Source organism: Mytilus edulis, chromosome 8, assembly GCF_963676685.1.
Source record: "Mytilus edulis chromosome 8, xbMytEdul2.2, whole genome shotgun sequence".
Lineage (NCBI taxonomy): Eukaryota > Metazoa > Mollusca > Bivalvia > Mytilida > Mytilidae > Mytilus > Mytilus edulis.
In genome coordinates, this window is record NC_092351.1 from 43,640,444 (window position 1) to 43,664,638 (window position 24,195).

General features: G+C 32.7%; 1 protein-coding gene across 2 annotated transcripts in view; it reads right to left on the reverse strand.

Moving 5' to 3' along the window:
* The window catches only part of LOC139485639 (solute carrier family 4 member 11-like), a 70,532-nt gene that overhangs the window by 24,524 nt on the left and 21,813 nt on the right, over positions 1 to 24,195 (reverse strand). For both annotated transcript variants that reach the window (XM_071270264.1, XM_071270265.1), the window contains 5 exons: positions 13,881 to 14,344; positions 13,323 to 13,360; positions 12,205 to 12,439; positions 11,404 to 11,488; positions 7,802 to 7,925 (listed from right to left, as the gene is read on the reverse strand). In XM_071270264.1, the coding sequence (XP_071126365.1) occupies positions 7,802 to 7,925; positions 11,404 to 11,488; positions 12,205 to 12,439; positions 13,323 to 13,360; positions 13,881 to 14,322 (924 nt within the window). In that variant the 5' untranslated portion in view covers positions 14,323 to 14,344. The remainder of the gene's footprint in view (positions 1 to 7,801; positions 7,926 to 11,403; positions 11,489 to 12,204; positions 12,440 to 13,322; positions 13,361 to 13,880; positions 14,345 to 24,195) is intronic.

Consider the following 24,195-nt stretch of genomic DNA (forward strand, 5'->3'; position numbering starts at 1 on the left):
ATTCCGTGACATAGGGCAGACAAACTTTGGTTTGCATTTAGAAGGGGAAAAGTATAAGATATATATCAATCAATGACCTTTCAAATGCACTAGGCATTAAAAGATAACACGTTCGCTGGAAAAGGAACTGCGTTGGTGACATTAATGGAGTTTGAAGATGTGACTATAGCATTTAGAATGATGATTGACCAGCCAACATCACCATATGGATTTGATGTTTAATGTCATTGAAAACGATACGTGGTTTTGTTGGAAGATAAAAAAAAAAAGAAACAGATTAGGTTAACAAGGCAAGAAAATATGTGTTTTTGCAGAATTTATTAAGATGTGAGAAACAATACCACAGTCTTTGTAAATGTTGGAAATCAGCTCTCCGATTGTGAATTGCGGCCTACTGAGTACCGTATAAATCGTTAAATAAGCCGCAGGTTTTTTTCTCTGTCTTTGTCCCTGCGTGTTATACTCGGGTGCGTGTTATGTAAGTATTATTTTCTGTTTTCAGGACGACGGTGAAAGAAAAAAATATCTGGATTTGTTTTCTGGAGACAGTCAGATTGTCAAGTGCTTGCAGTGACTTGATAAATTGTTAATGTTGCATATTTTGTTATGAATAAATAAATATATTAACTAAATCGTTTGTTTTTATTTCATTCAATCATTGTTGGTTTACAGGAAGTCGATAACCATGTGTTTAGTGTTCATTTCGTAAACAAAGAAAGATAACTGTGTCCATACAGGATATTAATTGTGTATTTATCATAAATATGTAGTTGTTAGTTGATTTAATGTGTTTTAATATAAAATTTTCTAATGAAATAATAAAGAAAGTGATTGTGTGTCTTGCCAATATTACAAGTTTCTTTAAATGACGATGGTGATGCATGTGCTTAAATCGACACTTTAAAGTGCTTCATAAACAAAGAGAGATAATCGTGTTTGAGAAGAGGTACCAAACAGGATAAAATACTGAAGAGTAACTGTTTGTCGTTTTATTGTGTTTCAAAACGAAATATCTTTACGAAATATTATTGGATGTTTAACTAAAAAAAAAAGAATACTAATTTTTATAATTTAATCTGTTAAAACATTTATTTATTGCCGTCTTCTTTTAATCCCCCTTGTCATTGCTCATAACACTTTCATTTAAAAATAGACAATGACTTGCAAAAAGTAAATTGTTTTGTTTGTTGTATTCATCCAAATTAAAATTGAAAAATGTTTGTTACGTTCAGAACTTCAACTTTTATTTTATAGACAACAATAAAATTCTTAAGATTGATTTAATTAAAAAAAAAATCTTGACTTTTGGGTGAACAGTTTTCACACGTGGGTACAGGTAAGTAGGTCATAATCAAGGTAAACAATGGCAGTTTTATGGCTTGGGTGACCTTTCATGCATACATTTTTAAGATTAATTTAAATCCTTAATGCCAATTCAAACAATAAACAAGCAATCAATACCATACTAATTTTAATCAAAACAACAAGGTTCAATGGACACCCAAGCTGTCAACACATGGCCATTGTTGACAAAAAACATCAAACGAAACTGGCATAATTAAAACAATGAGAAAAGTATAATTATTTTATTACGATTTTTTATTTTAATATGACACAAATAAATATATTCAAAAATACTCTCAACTTTCTCACCAATCTGAAAATAGAAATGAAACAAATTACGGTGTGAGTTACAAAAGGAGAAAATATTCATGACACTATCAGGTCAGTAGAATAAATATACGTTTTCTTCAGTGTGCGCTTAATATTCAGGTGCGTTTTATGTAAGGACAAAAACAATCTTCCCCCCAAAAAACGGCCGTGCGGCTTATAAAACGATGCGCTTTAAATTCGAAAATATACGGGTATGCTGATTGGGTATTATGTCCTTACCTAAATAAAATACCTTGAAACTGAAATACGAGTGGATGAAGTCTTGGATGCGTATGGTAGTTATAGCAACAAATGGTCAGGATATTCTATCTTATCCACCACGTAATGTATTTCAAGTTCAGCACCAAGTTCACATTTAGAGGCAGACACTAAAATCATGGTGCATGTGTCTGATGCAGTGAAACACGCACTTAAACGAGTCATGATTCGAACAGTCGTTAATGATGATGTTGTCAATACTGTTTCGCTATTCCGTGACATAGGGGTAGACGTTGTGTTTGGGAGGGCAAAAGACTTTGGATTAATATCTGTCAATGGCCTTTCAAATGCACTAGGCAATGAGTGATCTGGGTGATCTGAAACACTTATTGTTATCCATGTCTTTACCTGTTGTGATATGGTTCTCTCTTTGCTTGAAAGGGGGGAAAAGACTATGTGGGAGACATTGATTGCATTTGAAGATGTGACTTTAACAAAAAGAATGATGATTAATCAGACTAAATAACCGGGGTTTTACTGTAAGATCGCACAAACTTAGCAGATGGGTATAACATGGTTAACGAAGCAAGAAAATAACTATTTGCGCAACAGGGACGGCTTTTCGAGGCTATTCCCTCAACTTGGTCTAGTCTTTTCCAGCATGTAAATAATGCAATATACTTAGGCAGGTGTTTAGGGAGACGAGCTTGGAATTGGCTCTTATGCTACCCACTCCAGGCGGGGACAAAGAGGATAACTTTTGAAAAACTCTTTTTGAGGCCTCATCATTTTGTCAAAAGCTTATACATTGTGGATGTAAGAAAGGATTCCGCGGTCATTTTTAATGTGGAAAATCGGGTATCCCGTGCACTGCGATGTGTGCATGTCATGGTGACTGTGAATAAACATGTATTCTTGGCCAAATAGTAATAATTTTAAATAATTTTTAGTACTATAGTGATTTTATTTTGTTTTAATCAATCTATCCAAAACTCTAAATCGAAGATATAGATTGAGGACTCATCTTTGAAATTTACGTCATATTTTTAACCGGAAGTGTCAACTTTATATCTAAATGTATACAACATACTAGAATAAGTGGTTTTGAGGATAACTTTAAGCCAAAAGTTTAATGACCAGCACACAATAAAATCATTTCTTTACATATTGAAAACAAGAGGCTGTCACAACGACAGCAAACCGGATTTATTAACATTTATTTGTGTCCTGGCAATATCACAAGAACCATTACTGATGAATGGTGAAAGTGAAAATCGTCAATATCAAATTTGACCTCCATTTTGTCATCAGTATCAACATATTAAAATTTGAAAAGCTTAGATTGAATGGTTCATGAGTAAATGCAACAACCTGAATGGAAACGCCATTTTACGATCTTTCAAGAACCATAACTCCTGAACGGTAAAAATCAAAATCGTCATTATTGAACTTGACTTCTATTTTGTCATCAGTAACAACATATTAAAATTTCAAAAGCTTTGGTTGAATGGTTCATGAGAAAATGCACGGACATGACGGGAAAAACCATTTTTCAATCTTTCAAGAACCATAACTCCTGAACGGTAAAAGTCAAAATCGTCATTATTGAACTTGACCTCCATTTTGTCATCAGTAACAGCATATTAAAATTTCGGAAGCTTTGGTAGAACAGTTCATGCATAAATGCACGGACACGACTGGAAACTCCATTTATCAATCTTTCAAGAACCAGAACTCCTGAACGGTAAAAGTCAAAATCGTCATTATTGAACTTGACCTCCATTCTTTCATTAGTAACAACATATTAAAATTTGGGAAGCTTTGGTAGAACAGTTTATGCATAAATGCACGGACAACTCCATTTTTCAATCTTTCAAGAACCATAACTCCTGAACGGAAAAAGTCAAAATCGCCATTATTGAACTTGACCTTCATTTAGTTGTCAGTAACAACATATTAAAATTTTAAAAGCTTTGGTTGAACGGTTCATGAGTTAACGCACGGACAACATTTGATTGCCGCCCAACCGCCCGCCCGCCCGGCCGCCCGCCGTACATCCCCAAATCAATAACCTACATTTTTGTCACAAAAATCCGGTTAAAAATGAAAATTTGAATAAAAAATTGATATTTCTCTGTCCGCCATTTTGGATATACCCGGAAAAAAGAGTTTTTAAGACATTATGTCTTATGCATTGTATCCATCAGAAACACCAAAGAAAGGTTCATACACAATGTAATGATAGTAGCAATACGTTAAAACACATTTCAGTTACCCTCCCTAAAAAATAAGCTTATTTAAGTACAATGTCAGCCATATTGGATTTTAACCGAAAGTGGGGTTTCTGAAGACATCTAATCTATTTAATTTATCCAAAAGTAGTAAAAAACAAAGGTCTGTACCAAATATTATGATAGTAGCATGATAATAACACATTTTTACATGCTAGCCTTCGATATTGGGCTGATTTAAGTATGACGTCCGCCATTTTGGATTTTACCGGAAGTGAGACATTTTTCTCAAATGCCTCCCTATCTGAAATAAAAGAGTAATAGTTGAGGAAGGTCTATGCCAAATTTCATGCTTGTAACAGGATGTGCACAATTTGTCTGAAATATGCTTGTAGCCGCCGGACTATGAAAACACATCACACGGTATAGCTGACTTATATAAACCTTGAAACCAAATTTCAGAAATCCTTGTATTGTTGTTCCTGAGAAAATTGTGACGAAAATTTTCGGTAAACAGGAAGTTGTCGAGTGATGAATCTGAAAACGCATCACACAGTATAGCTGACTTATATCAAGCCTGAAACCAAATTTCAGAAATCCTGGTAGTGTAGTTCCTGAGAAAAATGTGACAAACAAGTGTAACTGTGAGCTACTACTCACTGATGATACCCCCACCGCAAGTGGATAATGTTAATAGTGTAAAAATATGTAAGTGTTCGGAAAACAGGAAGTTGCCGAATGATGAATCTGGAAACACATCACACAGTATAGCTGACTAATATAAACCCTGAAACCAAATTTCAGAAATGCTGGCATTGTAGTTCCTGAGTAAAATGCGACGAAAATTTTCAACTTGGCCATCATGTGTAACATGATAGTAGTGTTCGGTAAACATGAGAAAAATGTGACAAACAAGTGTAACTGTGAGCTACAAACCCTGAAACCAAATTTCAGAAATCCTGGAATTATAGTTCCTGAGAAAAATGCGACGAAATAAAATGGAAAGTGTTTGGTAAACAGGAAGTTGTCAAGTGATGAATCTGAAAACGCATCACACGGTATAGCTGACTTATATCAAGTCTGAAACCAAAAATCAGAAATCCTGGTAGTGCAGTTCCGAAGAAAATGTGACGAAAAATTTTCAACTTGGCTATCTGGTGTAAAAATGATACAAGTGTTCGGTAAACAGGAAGTTGTCGAGTGATGAATCTGAAAACGCATCACACAGTATAGCTGACTTATTTCAAGCCTGAAACCAAATTTCAGAAATCCTGGTAGTGTAGTTCCTGAGAAAAATGTGACGAAAAATATTCATGGGACGGACGGACTGACAGACTGACGGAAGGACAGACAGAGGTAAAACAGTATACCCCCCTTTTTTTCAAAGCGGGGGTATAAAAATATTCATGGGACGGACGGACTGACTGACAGACTGACGGACTGACGGAAGGACAGACAGAGGTAAAACAGTATACCCCCCTTTTTTTCAAAGCGGGGGTATAAAAAGTATGTGTGTTTACTGTCACATGCTAAAAAAAAACCAGGGAAGTACTTAGTAGGTAGGGATTTTTATTATTATTTTTTTTATATTTACATCGAGTCTATGGGAGTAACATTGTGACTTTAACAGTGCTTAATCAAAAATGGACTAAAAAACTTTGGGGTAGGGGATACAAATTAGGGTAGGCAGGGGCACAATAAACACACATACTTTTTTTTTTGGCCTAAGAACAGTGATCAATTTTTATCTTAACAAATCTTCATTGAATTTATCTTTGATCTTAAGATAAAGCTTTGAGCTGATAACTCTAGATTAGTGTAGTGATATATAATGAACATGATGAAAGCAGTATTAATATCATAAATCAATTGTTCATCATGAGGGTGAAATTTGCATACAAATATGATTGTGATAATTATAAATTGCAGGATTAGTACCTCGGTACTGTTCTTATTTCTATTAATTTTCTTATATAATTTATGAACTGTCAGATAGAAATCGACCTTATGAAGTGCACATGCAGGGGCGGATCCAGCCATTTTAAAAAGGGGGGGTTCCTAACCCAGGACAAAGGGGGGGTTCCAATTACATGTCCCCATTCAAATGCATTGATCGTCCAAAAAAAAGGGGGGGTTCCAACCCCCGGAACCCCCCCTCTGGATCCGCGCTTGACATGTTTTAGTAAAGACTTTGATTTTGGAAAATTCAAATTAGAAATAAAAGAATAGTTTTTGTCTATTTTTAAATAGTTCAATTTTGTTTTACATTAATTAAACACTTATGTCAATAATTACTTCAGTGAATTATTTATTGTGTTTTTTATTGTGTGTCTTGTTTTATTATTTAGCATATAAATTTGTTTGCCAGTTTGTAATGATATCAAATTATAATTTTTTCCTATTCTGACAAACATGAAGAAGAAAAAACCATGTAACATTATGTAATTTATCTAAGAATTGAAAGCCTAAAAAAGAATGACGTTGATTTTGGAAAATTCAAATTAGAAATAAAAGATTAGTTTTTGTCTATTTTTAAAGGGTTCTAAAATATATCAATAACAATTTTCAAACAAGAATAGACATTACCAGTAATTTTTACACATGATACACATTCATGGATGTGCAACCTGTCGATATATCTTGGCATTGCACAAGGTCATGATTTTCTCTGACTGTTTATGATATCTTTACACTAAATCCATTGGATATTGGATGTGTATGGATTGATAATTTAGTCTTAGATGCATGATTTTTTTATTAGTTGTTAATGGCTTTGAACTAGCTGTCAGATAACTGTGAGTACTCTCAGATCTGTTCCTAGTGTCTTTTTGTTGTTGGGATGTACAAGTACCCGGCCACGTCCACTTATGTTTTTGTCCATCTGATGAGTTAAGCCTTTTTCAACTGATTTTTTTAGTTTGGATTCCGCTTACGTTTAACCCCACCACATTATGTATGTGTCTGTCCCAAGTCAGGAGCCTGTAATTCATTGGTTGTCGTTTGTGTAATGTGTTACATATTTGTTTTTTCTTTCATTTTTTTATATATAATAAGGCCGTTAGTTTTCCTGTTTGAATTGTTTTACATTGTCAATTCGGGGCCTTTTATAGCTGACTATGCAGTATGGGCTTTGCTCATTGTTGAAGGCCATACAGTGACTATAGTTGTTAATTTCTGCGTCATTTTGGTCTCTTGTGGAGAGTTGTCTCATTGGCAATCATACCACATCTTCTTTTTTATAATTACATAGAGATTTTTCATGACCATAATAGTTTAACAGATGTATTGATATTCATTTGTATACAGTCAGTTTCTATTTGACACAACTCATATTTAATGTCATTTCTTTTCTTTTTTCAGTTTGTTTTTTAGTTAATTTACCTTTTGTCACAGTATATAAATAATATGTAAGAAGTGTTCGGCTAATTTTTCTATTCTTAGGATGCTTTTACTTAAAATTAGGAACATAAAATGGAATCTGGCTTTGTGGTTAAAAACATTTTGAGTATGATTATCGTACAAGACTAAAAATTCAACCAGTCAAAATACAGGATTTGGTAATTAAAGCACAAATTTTGTTCTCAAAGCACTGAGTAAAGTTTTATGACCGTAGGTAATTTGTCTTCCAACCTGTGAGTAAAAGATCTGCATAGGTACTAATTGTACAACAACTGTAAAGGCCATTGAAATAAACCTACCTCTTTTATAGGAGTTAGAACCACAATAACAAAGTAAACCTCTTCACTACTGATGCCTAAATTAGCTGGATATTTCAGTCTTGCTATTCCAATATGTCTAGTCTGTATGGATGGAATACTTGCCCTATGAAACAAGAGGTAATTTTTAATTTAATGTGCTATAAATCAGTATAAGAACTAGCCTGCCTCTATAGTACCAAAATATATATTACAAGAATGTGTCCATAGTACACAGATGCCCTATAAATTTCTATTTATATATATGTTCAGTGGACTGTGAAATCAGGGATAAAACTCAAATTTGGCATTTCTAATTCTAATCTGACTTACGGATGAACCGACGGATGGACGAACTGACACATAGACCAGAAAACATAATGCCCGCTAGGTGGGGCATGAAAATAAATTTCAAAGGGACAGCTTTGAATGCATTTATCGTTAGATCAGTGTCAAGTGAATTGCCTGACCTTCTAGAATAAATCTTATCCAATTTCTAGAACAATATTTTGAATTTGAGCCAATAACATAAAAGCAGATATATGTTTTGATTAGTATAAATTCATGTACAATTAAATTACAACATTAAGAGTTCTTCATAAAACCTACTTGATACAATTCCAATAGTATAAACTAGTAAAACCACATTATATCTAATTTCTTGAGATGTATGCAAAATAATAGTATTAAAATACAGAGATCACTGGTATGATCTCTAATGAGACAATTATCAACCACCCAAGAACAACAGAGGATGTGAAAAACTATAGGTTTTAAAAGGTTAACTGTATATATAGCTGTTGCTGTTTTCTATAATGAACAATTCGTATACTGATAATACATAAATAATAAAGCAGCTTATTCTAATTAATAATTAAAGAACAAAAAGGAAATGTTAGGTACTGTAAATTCAGAAATTATTGTGAATAATGTGACAAGGTTATATAATCGCAGTAATTTAAACTCACATTTTGAACTTTTTATATAATTAAACAGGATTTTTTCTCAATATCACAAAAAATAAAAATGGCATTTTAGTCTTTAATGACAAAATGGCAATCATAAATGCACCCAATGATTTCTGAAATTACAGTAGTATATGTAAACTTTGTTGATGTGGTTAATAGTGTTTCATATTTTTCATATAGATTAGACCATTGGTTTTCCTGTTTGAATGGTTTTACACTAGACATGTTTGATGCCCTTTATAGCAGCTTGCTGTTCAGTGTGAGCTTCGGCTTTGTGTTGAAGACCATAACTTGACCTATAATTTAATTTCTTTTACAAAATTTAGACTGTTGAAAACCTTACTTTGACCTATAATGGTTTACTTTTACAAATTGTGACTTGGACAGAGTTTTCTAATTGGCACAAGACATACTACATCTTCTTATATCTATAGACATCAATCAAACCTTAAAAAAAGAACCTCAGACATCTGGAAATCAACAAACCGGTTTGAAATGGTCAGAAAAATTCATGAATAAGAATTAATTCTAAGGACAAGTTTCTTATGTATACATCAATGATGCAGCAACCTAACAGTTAAAACAAAATAACATATCAACAAACTGTCTACAATAATAGACAGGTGTCAAATCATTGTTACTCTTTCTTTTTTTAACCTGTTACAATATATTATTCTTTTCTTTAAACTTATTTTTCTTCTATCATTGTATTATACTTACATTGCACATATCCAGTTCTGGTCGTAGTCAAAACCTCCTCCAACAGATATACTGGTACATTGTATACTTACATTGCACATATCCAGTTCTGGTCGTAGTCAAAACCTCCTCCAACAGATATACTGGTACATTGTATACTTACATTGCACATATCCAGTTCTGGTCTTAGTCAAAACCTCCTCCAACAGATATACTGGTACATTGTATACTTACATTGCACATATCCAGTTCTGGTCGTAGTCAAAACCTCCTCCAACAGATATACTGGTACATTGTAAACTTACATTGCACATATCCAGTTCTGGTCGTAGTCAAAACCTCCTCCAACAGATATACTGGTACATTGTATACTTACATTGCACATATCTAGTTCTGGTCTTAGTCAAAACCTCCTCCAACAGATATACTGGTACATTGTATACTTACATTGCACATATCCAGTTCTGGTCGTAGTCAAAACCTCCTCCAACAGATATACTGGTACATTGTTTACTTACATTGCACATATCCAGTTCTGGTCGTAGTCAAAACCTCCTCCAACAGATATACTGGTACATTGTATACTTACATTGCACATATCCAGTTCTGGTCGTAGTCAAAACCTCCTCCAACAGATATACTGGTACATTGTATACTTACATTGCACATATCCATTTCTGGTCGTAGTCAAAACCTCCTCCAACAGATATACTGGTACATTGTAAACTTACATTGCACATATCCAGTTCTGGTCGTAGTCAAAATCTCCTCCAACAGATATACTAGTACATTGTATACTTACATTGCACATATCTAGTTCTGGTCGTAGTCAAAACCTCCTCCAACAGATATACTGGTACATTGTATACTTACATTGCACATATCCATTTCTGGTCGTAGTCAAAACCTCCTCCAACAGATATACTAGTACATTGTATACTTACATTGCACATATCCAGTTCTGGTCTTAGTCAAAACCTCCTCCGACAGATATACTGGTACATTGTATACTTACATTGCACATATCCAGTTCTGGTCGTAGTCAAAACCTCCTCCAACAGATATACTGGTACATTGTATACTTACATTGCACATATCCAGTTCTGGTCGTAGTCAAAACCTCCTCCAACAGATATACTGGTACATTGTATACTTACATTGCACATATCCATTTCTGGTCGTAGTCAAAACCTCCTCCAACAGATATACTGGTACATTGTATACTTACATTACACATATCCAGTTCTGGTCGTAGTCAAAACCTCCTCCAATAGATATACTGGTACATTGTATACTTACATTGCACATATCCAGTTCTGGTCGTAGTCAAAACCTCCTCCAACAGATATACTGGTACATTGTATACTTACATTGCACATATCCAGTTCTGGTCGTAGTCAAAACCTCCTCCAACAGATATACTGGTACATTGTATACTTACATTGCACATATCCAGTTCTGGTCGTAGTCAAAACCTCCTCCAACAGATATACTGGTACATTGTATACTTACATTGCACATATCCAGTTCTGGTCGTAGTCAAAACCTCCTCCAACAGATATACTGGTACATTGTATACTTACATTGCACATATCCAGTTCTGGTCGTAGTCAAACCTCCTCCAACAGATATACTGGTACATTGTAAACTTACATTGCACATATCCAGTTCTGGTCGTAGTCAAAACCTCCTCCAACAGATATACTGGTACATTGTTTACTTACATTGCACATATCCAGTTCTGGTCGTAGTCAAAACCTCCTCCAACAGATATACTGGTACAATTGTATACTTACATTGCACATATCCAGTTCTGGTCGTAGTCAAAACCTCCTCCAACAGATATACTGGTACATTGTTTACTTACATTGCACATATCCAGTTCTGGTCGTAGTCAAAACCTCCTCCAACAGATATACTGGTACATTGTATACTTACATTGCACATATCCAGTTCTGGTCGTAGTCAAAACCTCCTCCAACAGATATACTGGTACATTGTAGTGTTCTGCTTAACATATGTACTATAAAGGAAAGTTATCCATTACTACGGATTCATTTATTTTTGTGGGTACCAATTTTTGTGGTTTGAGGAAAACTTGCATATTCGAGGATATTTAATTTCGTGGTTCTGACAAAGTCTGCATACATTTCTTAGGAAAATTTGTATTTCGTTGAACATTTTAATTCATGGTTCCCCTATACCCATGAAATCCACGAAAATTGGTATCCAACGAATATTCATGAATCCACAGTATACTTCAAAAACAATGCAACACAAAACCAATGTATTGTAGTATAGAATATATACATAAAACTTAAACTATGAGTAAACCCACAAAATGATACCTCTAACTCTTAATAAGAAAAGAATATTTTGTATGATTGGCTACAGGAAAAGTTTTCACAAGATACCAGATGATCAAAAAGGAAGCAGACAGACAGAGAATCCAAACTTTCATGGTCAACGTTTAAAATGTCATATACTTGTACAACAACATGAGTCCTTCAAAAACCTGTAATTTCTGTTGTAAATTCAGAACATAGCTATTGTATTTTTTCAATAGGACAATAGAATTGACAAACGTTTACATACTTTGACCAAGTGGAGATGTGGAGTGCGCAATTATGGAAGAGAAATCTTGGGGAGGGAAATGGAATAGTGTGCAATACTTAATGGAAGAGAAATCTAGGGGAAGGGAAACAAATTTTTCATTATGTTCTGATTTAAAATATTTACCCTGATCATGTGTAAAGAGTGCTGATCTGACTTGATCCAAAGTTATTTTCTCTAACTTAGACTCATCAAAAACAGCTTTGGCCTCATTCATTTCTAATATTTTCTTGACGATATCATCAACAATTTCATCCACACCATTTTTATTTAGATCCAGTATTAATGCAAAGTTATCAAGAAACTTCTTTATATCCTTAGAGGCTCTGTATTCCATAGAGAAATCTTTTAATGGTACTTTCTGAAAAAGAAGATAAAGTTTGAAAAGTCAGTGGGCCTGCCTCTTGTAACAGTGTAAACTGTCAGAGTGTACAATAAAATCTTGAAAATCTTGTTTATTATAAATGACAAGGTAACTCTGAGTTTTAGTGAAACAATTATACTTAGCTCCTGATCAATGAATCATGAAAATAAGGTCAATCAATGTAGAAATAATTCTTTCATGATGTGAATATCTACAAATACATGACATGTGATTGTTTTTTAGAATCTTTTTTTCATTTAAAGGGCATAAACTACAAGATATATGAAATGAACTGTACTAAAATTAAAATCAATAAAGTGATATAGTGAAATGATAATTCACTTTTAGCATTTTAGGCATTAATTTGGTTCAAATTTGGTCAAATAAACAAGTTTAGAAACATAGCTGATGAATTAATAAGATTCCTATGAATAATCCAACCTCATTGTATCCATATTCATGTGAATTCAATTTAACCTCCTAGCTGTACATGGGTAATGCATTAATGTTTTTATCAGGTTAAATGAATGTCAGAAGTCTTTGAAGGTCATCTCGATAGTTAATTAGTTGGTGTCTCAGCCAAAAATACAAACAGAATGTTGATACATATTATCCAGTCCCTGCATTGTAATTAATCATTTTAGACTTATTGTAATTTGGATATTCCTTTTTGTATGGATTTTGAGTCAAATCAGTGATAATGAATTTGACAGTTAATGCCTCTTTAACACTTGGATAGACCTGGTTTCAGAAACCACTCTTGCAGCAGAGAAAAGAGAAAAGACAATTTGACAACTATTGCAATTACAAATGTTACTAGGGTTGAATATATAATAAATTTTACTTTAAACACAGCATGTGGTCTATTGAAACAGCTTACCTCATGCCTTGAATACATCAATGTGTGCCCATTTTCATCTGAAATATTCAGAATTTTTATAACTGCAGTTTTACAAATTGTTATCTTTGTTTAATAAATAACAATATCTACATTTAACATTTTAAACATAATGTTAAACAAGATTTCATAACAGATATACTTTGAAAGCTAATACAATTGCCTATTTTAAACTGTAAGACTGATCTAAAGAATGCACATTACTGATTCAATCACGTTTTTGTTTATATATTTTTTTGATTTGTATCTCCCTTATAGATATATGAGATTTAAACATCAATAAACTTAACTTTCGTCTATAGTATATTCATTATTATTTGTTGGATACCAATTTTCAAGGATTTCCTGGCTACAGTAGAATAATGAAAGTAAAATTTTATGTTCAAAGAATTACAAATTTTCTTTAATGCTATATGCAGACTTGAATATCTATAAAAATGCAAGTTTTCCTCAATCAACAAAAAATTGGTACCTACGAAAACAAATCAATCCACAGTATTAAATGTAATACATCTAGCTTACTTTCAAAAATAAACTTACCAATAAAGGGATCATCAAATCTTACTCCACTTATAGTACTACGACTTTCATACATAGAATTTTTCTTGTTTGGAATCGGATGATTTGGTCTAACAGGGGCAACCTGAACCGATCCCTCACTTTTATGTCTTCTCCTCCCTCCACCCTCATCATCGCTGGCTGTATCCAGGGGAGATAAATATCCTCCTTTTCTGTAATGGCCGACAGAATCAACAGAGTTGTCAGATGGGGAGAGATACAATCTTCCATTCTGTTTTAGATCTAAAACTTTTGGATTTATTTTACTGAAATAAAGATGCCCACTTTTCTCTATGCCATTGTGTGTATTAGGTGGTGATGATGCGGATGATTCTGATTGAATATCTGGAGTTCTCTCACTTGTCGGGGTCACAATAAATACTTGTTCTAATTCTACTGTAGTTTCTTCTGGAGAAGAATCCATTGTCAACAAAAATATCTACAACCTACAAAATACAAAATGGTAAATATAACTTTTAACTGTTATGACCATAAAACTATAGTTAGAATAGAAAATGTAGAGTGAATCTTTATATAGGTAGAACTGTTTTTGTGAACCAAAACATAAATGTCTCCCTTTCATTTCTGGAAGTCAATTTAGTAAACCTATAGTGAACTGGAAAGGTCTTATCAAGACAATACAATAAATTATATGGGGATCAGATTCAATTTTTGAGATATTTAAAAACTTACTATAATTATAATAGGCCATGATTCAAACAAAGGGGGCAAATCCTTAGTTGCGTTGACAATGTTTTGCCATGACAAGCTGCAAGAATACATTAGGTTTGATATGGACACACAAAATACTATCATTTGAACTTGAAGGTCAAAGATCAAGGTCAGTGGTAGTTCTTGGTGGTAGTCAGCACATCACCTTTAGATACTGCATTTAAGTATCATATATGATAACTATTCCACTAATCCAAAGGACAAAAAAGTTTTTTTCAAGACACTAAAATGTAAAAAAAACTATTTTCAACTTGCAGATAAAGGTCAAGGTGAAATGAGACACACCACATGAAATATTATTAGGTAAGTACAAATGTAATTAATGAAGTGCAAATATTCTATAGAATATTGTATGTAGACTTTAATTTATAAATGACATCAAGTATATATATCCACAAAAATGCAATTTTTCTTTAATCCACAAAATTCACAGGTACCCACAAAAATAAATGAATCCAGACAATATGTCTCATGCTTTTATCCTTACATATATTGGACAGCTATTCTAAAAGGCAAAGGCAAACCCTTTTCAAACTGACTAAAATAATTGTAAATGAACCTCTCTATTATACTTTAAGTATTAAAAAAGAGGTTTTGCTTTTATAGAAAAAAACCTTAAAAAAAAATCAATCTGATGAAAAATGTCAACAGGTCTGAATACTTCTATCAGCTTTCATTGCACTTGGTTTATAGTAGATTATGCACATAGAAATTTATGAAAGGTCAGATCTAGACTGACAGTTGTCTGTACCAATCTATAATTAATGCATTGAGAGAGACTTAATTAAAGAATGAACTTTTCCCAGCTATGGAAAAACCTTCACATGATAAAGAACTATAAAGAACTATCAAGAACTATAAAAACAATTTTTTTTTAAATCATTTCAAAGACATACTTATTGAAGCAGAATATACCTGCATGTTGATTGATGCACAATAACCAGCATGTGTAAACAGGAAATTCTAAATGATGTGTTAAGAAATTGATATTCTTAATTCAAATCTGTTTCTGTAGATATTAAGACTGTAAATTTAGATCAAATGCCTTAGGAAAAGTTAATCTTGGAAGATATATGCTTTTTTCTTTGATAAAGACAGTAAAATGAAACTCGAATTACGTAATTAATGTATTTATTTTTGGGAGGCTATATAAACCTTCATCTTCAGTAATTTTTCTAACAGATGTGTAAAGCACTTTTGAATCACAGCATATCAGCTGATTTTTAGGAATTGATTCTCAAATCAGATTGTAAAGAATTACAAGTTAGTGAAATCTTAACATCATCTCTATCATCATGATCATAGATAAAAAGTAAAAGCTGAAAACAGTTCAAAATTACTTTTGTTCATTCATCAGATAATGAAAAAGTTTTACAGAAGATATCTAAAATATTTAAATGCATATTATCCAAATATCTGTAGGTTATAATGTTGGAATGGGACAGAATAAGCTGTTTATAATCCCGTGACAAATATTTCATGCATACCCGATGAAAAAATTTGGACAATCCTTTAAATTATTTATACTTCATAGTTTTGCCTTTGATTGTATTTCAAATGTACTGTTATGGTTTACATGATTTTTTGTTCATATTTCTGATAATTGCTGGGTTCAAACTCATAACCTCTAATGACACATAACTGTAAATTCAGAAATTATTGCAAGGTTTATATTATTGCGAAAAATGCAACAGAGTTGTAAACGCAATGATTTAAACTCGCATTTTGAAATATTGTATATGAATTTAACAGGATTTTTCTCAAAAGCGTAAAAATTTAAATCGCATTTAAGTCTTAAATGATAAAATCGCAATAATAAATGTATGCAATAATTTCAGAATTTACAGTAGTTGAATTGTGATTATATCAAAATTGAGAATGAAGATGGGGAATATGTCAAAGAGACAACAACCTGACCAAAGAACAGACAAAAGCCCATGGCCACCAAAGGCTCTTAAACACAGTGAAAAATCCCCCATCCAGAGAAGGGCTTCAGCCTGCCCTTAAACAAAAATGTGTCCTCAGTTCAGTGAATAGGATTCAGGCCAAACTCTGAATCATAAAATGAACTAAAATTTAATGAACAGCTGTGCCATCAGTGCATGATTTTTTTTTTGGCCCCTAATTCCTAAACTGTTGGGACCATAACCCCCAAAATCAATCCCAACCTTTCTTTAGTGGTATTGAACCTTCTGGTAAAAATTTATAGAGATCCTTTCACTTTAACTAAAGTTATTGTCCGGACACTAAATGCGTCTTGAACATGGACGACGCAGGTGACGACCTCATGATAGCATTATAAGACGCAAAATTTTTTTGATGGTTGTATAAAAAGCAGTTCATCATAGATAAAAGACATGTATATATATCAACAACCAAAATAATTATGTTTTCATATCTAGCCAATATCTGAAGTAGCCTTAGAGATAGGATCAGTTTTAAATTATTATATAAACACATCATTGCTTCCACTAAGAAGAGGATATTGCATCAGAGGTCAGAGAAATTAACTGTATAGATACAAGATATCTGATTAATACAAGTAACACATACATGTTTCCATGCAGTTCATTGACACTTGATATTTTGGTTTTTAAATTAGCAGCAGAGCATTTACCTTTGTCCTTGAGCTAACAAAGTCATTAAGACAAAAAATAGTAATCCAATTTACCAAACTCTATACAAAATTCTTTTCTTGTAAGTATAATCTTTCAGTTCTTAATTGCATTGTTCAACATCCAGATTCAAAAATAATTGAATTTTGATACAACTTAAAAGTGGACGTCTAAATAAATATTCACATAGTTTTTTAAAAAGACTTGTTTTTGAATTTTATTTAGAAAGTCACTAACACCTACATGTTTTTATCATTGTTGAAGGTTGCATTGTCGGCTATAATTTCTAAACTATACTAGTAGTTACTCTAGAGAGTAAATGTCTTATTGACAAGATGGAAGTTTTTAACGACCTTGACTGGCTATACAGCCCTTGCATGGTCAGTATTGGCAACCATACTACATCTCCTCCTTTTTATACTAGCAGATCATACATCATCAACAATCTGATACAATAGAAACATTGAGGAAGGAGCTGTCAATTTTGAAGCAAGTTTTGATAGGGGCTCTCAGGCATTTTAGACCTACCACATTATTCTATGCATTCAGGTATCCATACCTGTCAACCTGTGACAATGAAAATGCAGGTCATGACCTGCATTGAAGAATCAAATCTCAGGTCATAACGCGTACAAACTTTTTCGAGCTGAATTTCAGTATTTATGGTACATTTTCTTATAATGTATATCAAAGATACCAAAACGCATGTTCACTTTGTTAAGTCATTTTAAATCTTATTAAATATTATTTCATTGCACTTTTAAAGATTTTTATAAATTTGTGTAACTTTGTGTCTTATGTGCTTTACTTTTTGAGAAAAATACTACAATCATCAAAAACTAAAATTTAATGTAATTCTTAAATGTTTGAGACCATTGACCATGTAGCCTTTATCCATGAAATTTTTTCATTGAACAAGGAAATTAGACTATGATAAAATATAGTAATACAGTTAAAAGAAGTATAAATGTAAAAAATAATTTTCAACTTTTTTTTGTAAAATTATATAAAGGTATAACAAGAGGCTGTCACAACGACAGCAAACCGGATTTATTAACATTTATTTGTGTCCTGGCAATATCACAAGAACCATTACTGATGAATGGTGAAAGTGAAAATCGTCAATATCAAATTTGACCTCCATTTTGTCATCAGTATCAACATATTAAAATTTGAAAAGCTTAGATTGAATGGTTCATGAGTAAATTGATGCAACAACCTGAATGGAAACGCCATTTTACGATCTTTCAAGAACCATAACTCCTGAACGGTAAAAGTCAAAATCGTCATTATTGTACTTGACCTCTATTTTGTCATCAGTAACAACATATTAAAATTTCAAAAGCTTTGGTTGAATGGTTCATGAGAAAATGCACGGACACGAAGGGAAAAACCATTTTTCAATCTTTCAAGAACCATAACTCCTGAACGGTAAAAGTCAAAATCGTCATTATTGAACTTGACCTCCATTTTGTCATCAGTAACAGCATATTAAAATTTCGGAAGCTTTGGTAGAACAGTTCATGCATAAATGCACGGACACGACTGGAAACTCCATTTTTCAATCTTTCAAGAACCATAACTCCTGAACGGTAAAAGTCAAATTCGTCATTATTGAACTTGACCTCCATTCTTTCATTAGTAACAACATATTAAAATTTGGGAAGCTTTGATAGAACAGTTCATGCGTAAATGCACGGACAACTCCATTTTTCAATCTTTCAAGAACCATAACTCCTGAACGGTAAAAGTCAAAATTGCCATTATTGAACTTGACCTTCGTATAGTTGTCAGGAATAACATATTAAAATTTTAAAAGCTTTGGTTGAACGGTTCATGAGTTTATGCACGGACAACATTTGATTGCCGCCCGCCCGCCCGCCGTACATCCCCAAATCAATAACCGACATTTTTGTCACAAAAATCCGGTTAAAAATAATGAAAAGTTATTTTTCAATATGTATTTGAATTTTATATTTTTATGATTTAATCTTTTTCACCCATAAAACGTAAATATAAGGAATAATTTTGAATGGTGACAAATAAGGGGAAGTAACTCTAGTACAGTTTGTAAACCAATGGTGCAATTTATTTACGACCTAAAGCTAAGGTAATTGGTGTTAATTAACAGTGTGTTTGACACCAAAGCTGTCAAGTGAAGCCATGCACTTAATGGGTCACTTAATTTGACAGTTTACATAGCTAGATGAACTTCCTGTTCATGGAAGAATTACGAATTTGCCGGTATTTCAAAGGAATATTACTTATGAAATCAACCTCAAGGCTAAGAAATACGGGTGAAATCGGGTCATTTTCGGAATTCCCGGGTTATTTCAATGACCCGGCGGGTGTTCCGGGTGATCCCTCAGAATTGTGAAAATCTCGGGTCACACCCGCAGAATACGGGTCAGTTGACAGGTATGAGGTATCGCAGATCAAATTTATTAATTCATACTGTGTTAATTTACATTTTTTTATTGAGTTAAGCCTTCCAATTGATATTTTATCGTGTGTTTTTCTATGTTGTGATGTTATACTATTGTTTCAGAAAAAGGGAGAAGGTTTGGTACCATTAAAACGTTTATTCCCGCTACAAATGTTTGCACCTGTCCTAAGTCAGGAATCTGATGTACAGTAGTTGTCGTTTGTTTGTGTAATTTATACATGTTTTTCGTTTCTTGTTTTTCATATAGATTATACTGTCGGTTTTCCTGTTTGAATGGTTTAACACTAGTAATTTTGGGGCCTTTTATAGCTTGTTGTTTGGTGTGAGCCAAGGCTCCATGTTGAAGGCTTTACATTGACCTATAATGGTTTACCTTTATTAATTGTTATTTGGATGGAGAGTTGTCTCATTGGCACTCACACCACATCTTCCTATATCTATTATATGCCTTTTATTCCAATGTATCCCTCAAGGGCAAAAATGAAAACCATGAACATAAAACTTGACCACCATTTTCTTATTAGTAAAAGCATGTTATAATTTAAGATCAATGGTAAAATGATCTATAAGGCTATTGCATGAACAGTTCAGATGATATAGTATAGAAAAATTATAAAGTGTCATTTAACTACCAATAAAGAACCATAAACCCTGGACAGCAAAAGTGAAAATTACCAATATCAAAATTGAGTTCTGCTGTCTAAAATTTTAAAAGCATTAATTGGTCAAGTTGTTTATTATTGTCACAAGGAAACAAAATAAAGTGCCATTTAAAAGGACATGGACCACAACTCCTGAACAGTAAAAGTGATTGAAATCGAAATTGAACTCCATTTTGTCTTCAGTAAAGGTATATCATAAATTGAAAACCATTGGTAGAAGAATTCATATGTTACAATATCAGAATAGAAACAACATAAAATGCCATTTTCCAATATACCAAGGTCATTCAAGGACCATAATTCTGAATGGTAAAAGTAAATAATTAAAAATGAAACATTCCCCATTTTCATTCTCAATTTTAATTCTAAAGTGACTTGACAGTTAGTGTTGCTCTCCACCAATTGCAACTCATTCAAAATTTTGACCAAATTGCAATTTGTTTTACTAAACCAAATTGTTCAACTGGTCAGAATATTGAACAAATTGTTCAGTCAAAATGTGAAAGTGCAAGGTGATAAAATAAAATATACTTACAATCCTATAAGACTTTAACTCCACTTTAATGATGTTGTGACAAAATTAGTTTATCAGTTTGTATAGTTATATTATAGTCATTTCCATGCTGAAGAGGAACTGTTTATTTTGAATTGCTATAAAATTGTCCAAACTAAGCTTTCATATATAGTTTTTCTTTCTTAAAGTATTCTATATTTATAAGAATCAGATATCATTTTAAATAAAACATCATATATTCAGTAAAATATGTGTGAAATAACAATATGCTATTAATAAGTTTTCAGGGGAGATAACCTAAAATATTATTCTTTTGAATAAAGACTTTTTGAAAGAAAAGTTATTATCTCCCCCATGGAAACTTCCTACAAACATATATTGCAATTTTACACATATTTTACTGAATATGAAATGTTTTAATTCACATAATGTCTGATTCTTATAAATATAGAATACTTTTAGAAAGAAAAACTATATATGAAAGCTTAGTTTGGACAATTTAATAGCAATTCAAAATAAACAGTTCCCCTTCAGCATGGAAATGAATATAATATAACTATACAAACTGATAAACTAATTTTGTCACAACATCATTAAAGTGGAGTTAAAGTCTTATAGGATTGTAAGAATGTTTTATTTTATCACTTTGCACTTTCATGACTTGGCTGTGGTTTTCTACAGCAGTTGGTTCAAATTTCTGACCAGTTGAACAATTTGATTTTATAAAACAAATTGCAATTTGGTCAAAATTTTGAATGAGTTGCAATTGGTGGAGAGCAACACTAACAGTCAAGTCACTGTAATAAAAAAAAAGATTTTGTTCCATACTTTAATGTTCTGGTATATTGGTTTCCTGTTGAGTTGCGCCCCTAAGATTTTTCCATTTATCCAACTTTTCTTTCAATTGATAGCTCCCTTATAAACCCATTTTACAAAATCTCTACGCATTTTTATAAATTATTACCTTCCTAACTGATGTAACCCTAAATTGTTTTCTTTGCCTAATGCATATATATAAATGTACATTGTACTTGCCTTAACTTACTGCTAAATCATCAAAAATCCACATAATTTGAAATTGAAAACAAAATCATTATAGAACAACACCATAGAAAACTTCTATATCTCTTGATAAATCCTACTTCTTGCAATAAGTAATACCATACAGTTCATTAAAAGTTTGTATTAGTGCAAAATCAATCTAAAGCCAGCTAGAATAAAGAATTAAGTATAGACAAAAACATTGCAATGTTTTCATAACATTTAATCTATTTTTACCTTGATAAATCAATGAAACCACACCTTAATACCTTAATTTTTCTTGTAATTTGTTATTATTAAGATTCCTTGCCAAGAAGACAATCTTTTATAGCTTTAAAACAAATTGTGAGACTATTAACTCGTTGTAATTTAGTGAAATATAAAGCAAATTCTATGTAACATAGGAAGTCATAATTTGCACATAAAGATTTTTTTCTCCCTCAGAGAGATGCTAAGATAATGTTCTAAAAGCAATATCCTGCTACTTATTTCCATATTATTGAATGTGATGGCACATTACCTGTTAGGAATCTAATACTGTTTTGTAGTCAATTAATGACTAATTTAATGTTATCAAATGATTTCTTAATACTGTTTCAGACCCCATTATGTTTCTGAGTGTCCTTAGATTAATGTCTTGATCAATAATTTTATATAAGGGTCTGATTTCCCCAATGCCCCATTAACTGATAATCTAAGATTTTAATAGGGCAAAGTTCAAAATAAACATGTCTTAGCCCTTGACTTACAGTTGACAATGCCAAATGTATAAATTAATTCTTTTTGATAATAAAAAAACTGCCAAATTATAGGCCTAGTTGAAAATAAAACAAGCAACTCCACAACAACATCAGATATATTCAACTCATAGAAAATATATTATGTGATCTAGTACTTAAGGCTTTACAGCAGAATTCGCGAGAAGTGGTGGTCCTCAGGTTTTTACCACCAAAATTTTGCATAGGACTGACACAATTTTAGTATTTTTCAATAGAATCAATATTAATTGTTAGGACCAGCAGATTGTCTTAAAGGACCACCAGGGAAAATAGATTTCGCGAACTCTGTTTACAGGTTTGAAGAAGGTCTGCAAGGGGTTCCATATAAGAGATTTGTTTTTTCTATGAGTCAGAGACCCCCTGTTATTCAAATCTGCCTCTGAAAGCCCATATGTTGATAATCCTATGGCTGTCTTTTGATATTTCAATCATTTACCGATTTGAATTCTTAATAAAGTATAAGTTACTGACTGCATCTCCTTTTGTCCTATTCAAAACAGTATCCATGACTTAAAAAATGCTTAAAGGAATCTATAAATGCAAAAAAGATTTAATATAAATTTTTGTCTAATATAAAACAGTAAATGTCATGCTTTAATAAAATGCTTCGCTGAGTGCAGCCTGATACGACCGCAGAGGTCGAATACTGAACAGTTGGGGCAAATTTGGACACAATATTCAAGCTGTCAGAACTTGGAATGTGATCATATTTTATTACATAATATAGGTTTCTGACACAAAATAAATGTGGTCAAAGATCTTACAAATCTATTGCGTAATACTGTGCAATTGAAATCAAAATCTAAAAGATTTTGAAAAAAAATTATGAAACCCAAGAAACTCAATCCCGCAGCCTTCCCTATGTTATATGGAACCTTGTAGTACAATATCAGAGAGAACCATACACTACATACAAGTTATTGTCTGGAAACTAGAAAAATGCTTATTTTTGGCCCCTAATTCCTAAACTGTTGGCCCCATAAACCCCTATAATATATCTCAACCTTCTACTTATGGAGACCCCAAGGGTGACTGGGGAATAGAAATATGGTCACTTGGTCTTTTCCCGACCGGCAGTAAAACGCTTGCCGAAGTGGGGCGTCCGTTTGGCTGTGCGGGATGTATCAAGTACGCAGTCACGTCCGGTCAGATTGGGGACGTTAAATTCGATGCCTCGTGAAAAGAGAGTGCCACGCTCTTTGCACGTAAAGAACCCTTGCAACAACTCTTTGAGGGGTCCGTAGGTGGCCTGTTGCAAGGCAAAATTTCTGTCCCTATCCAATATACCCTCATTTTCCAGTGGCAGTCCAAATTTCCCCGACCATCATCCCACATGGCCTCTATTATATCAACCTACCTATTGTATTTATTGTGAACTTGTTCTCGTCCTGACTATGCATGAAATATTTGCAACTGGACATTAAGCAACCAACAATCAATCAATCAATCTACTTATGGTATGAAACATTGGGGTATAATTTGAAAGCAATTGAAATACTGATACACAA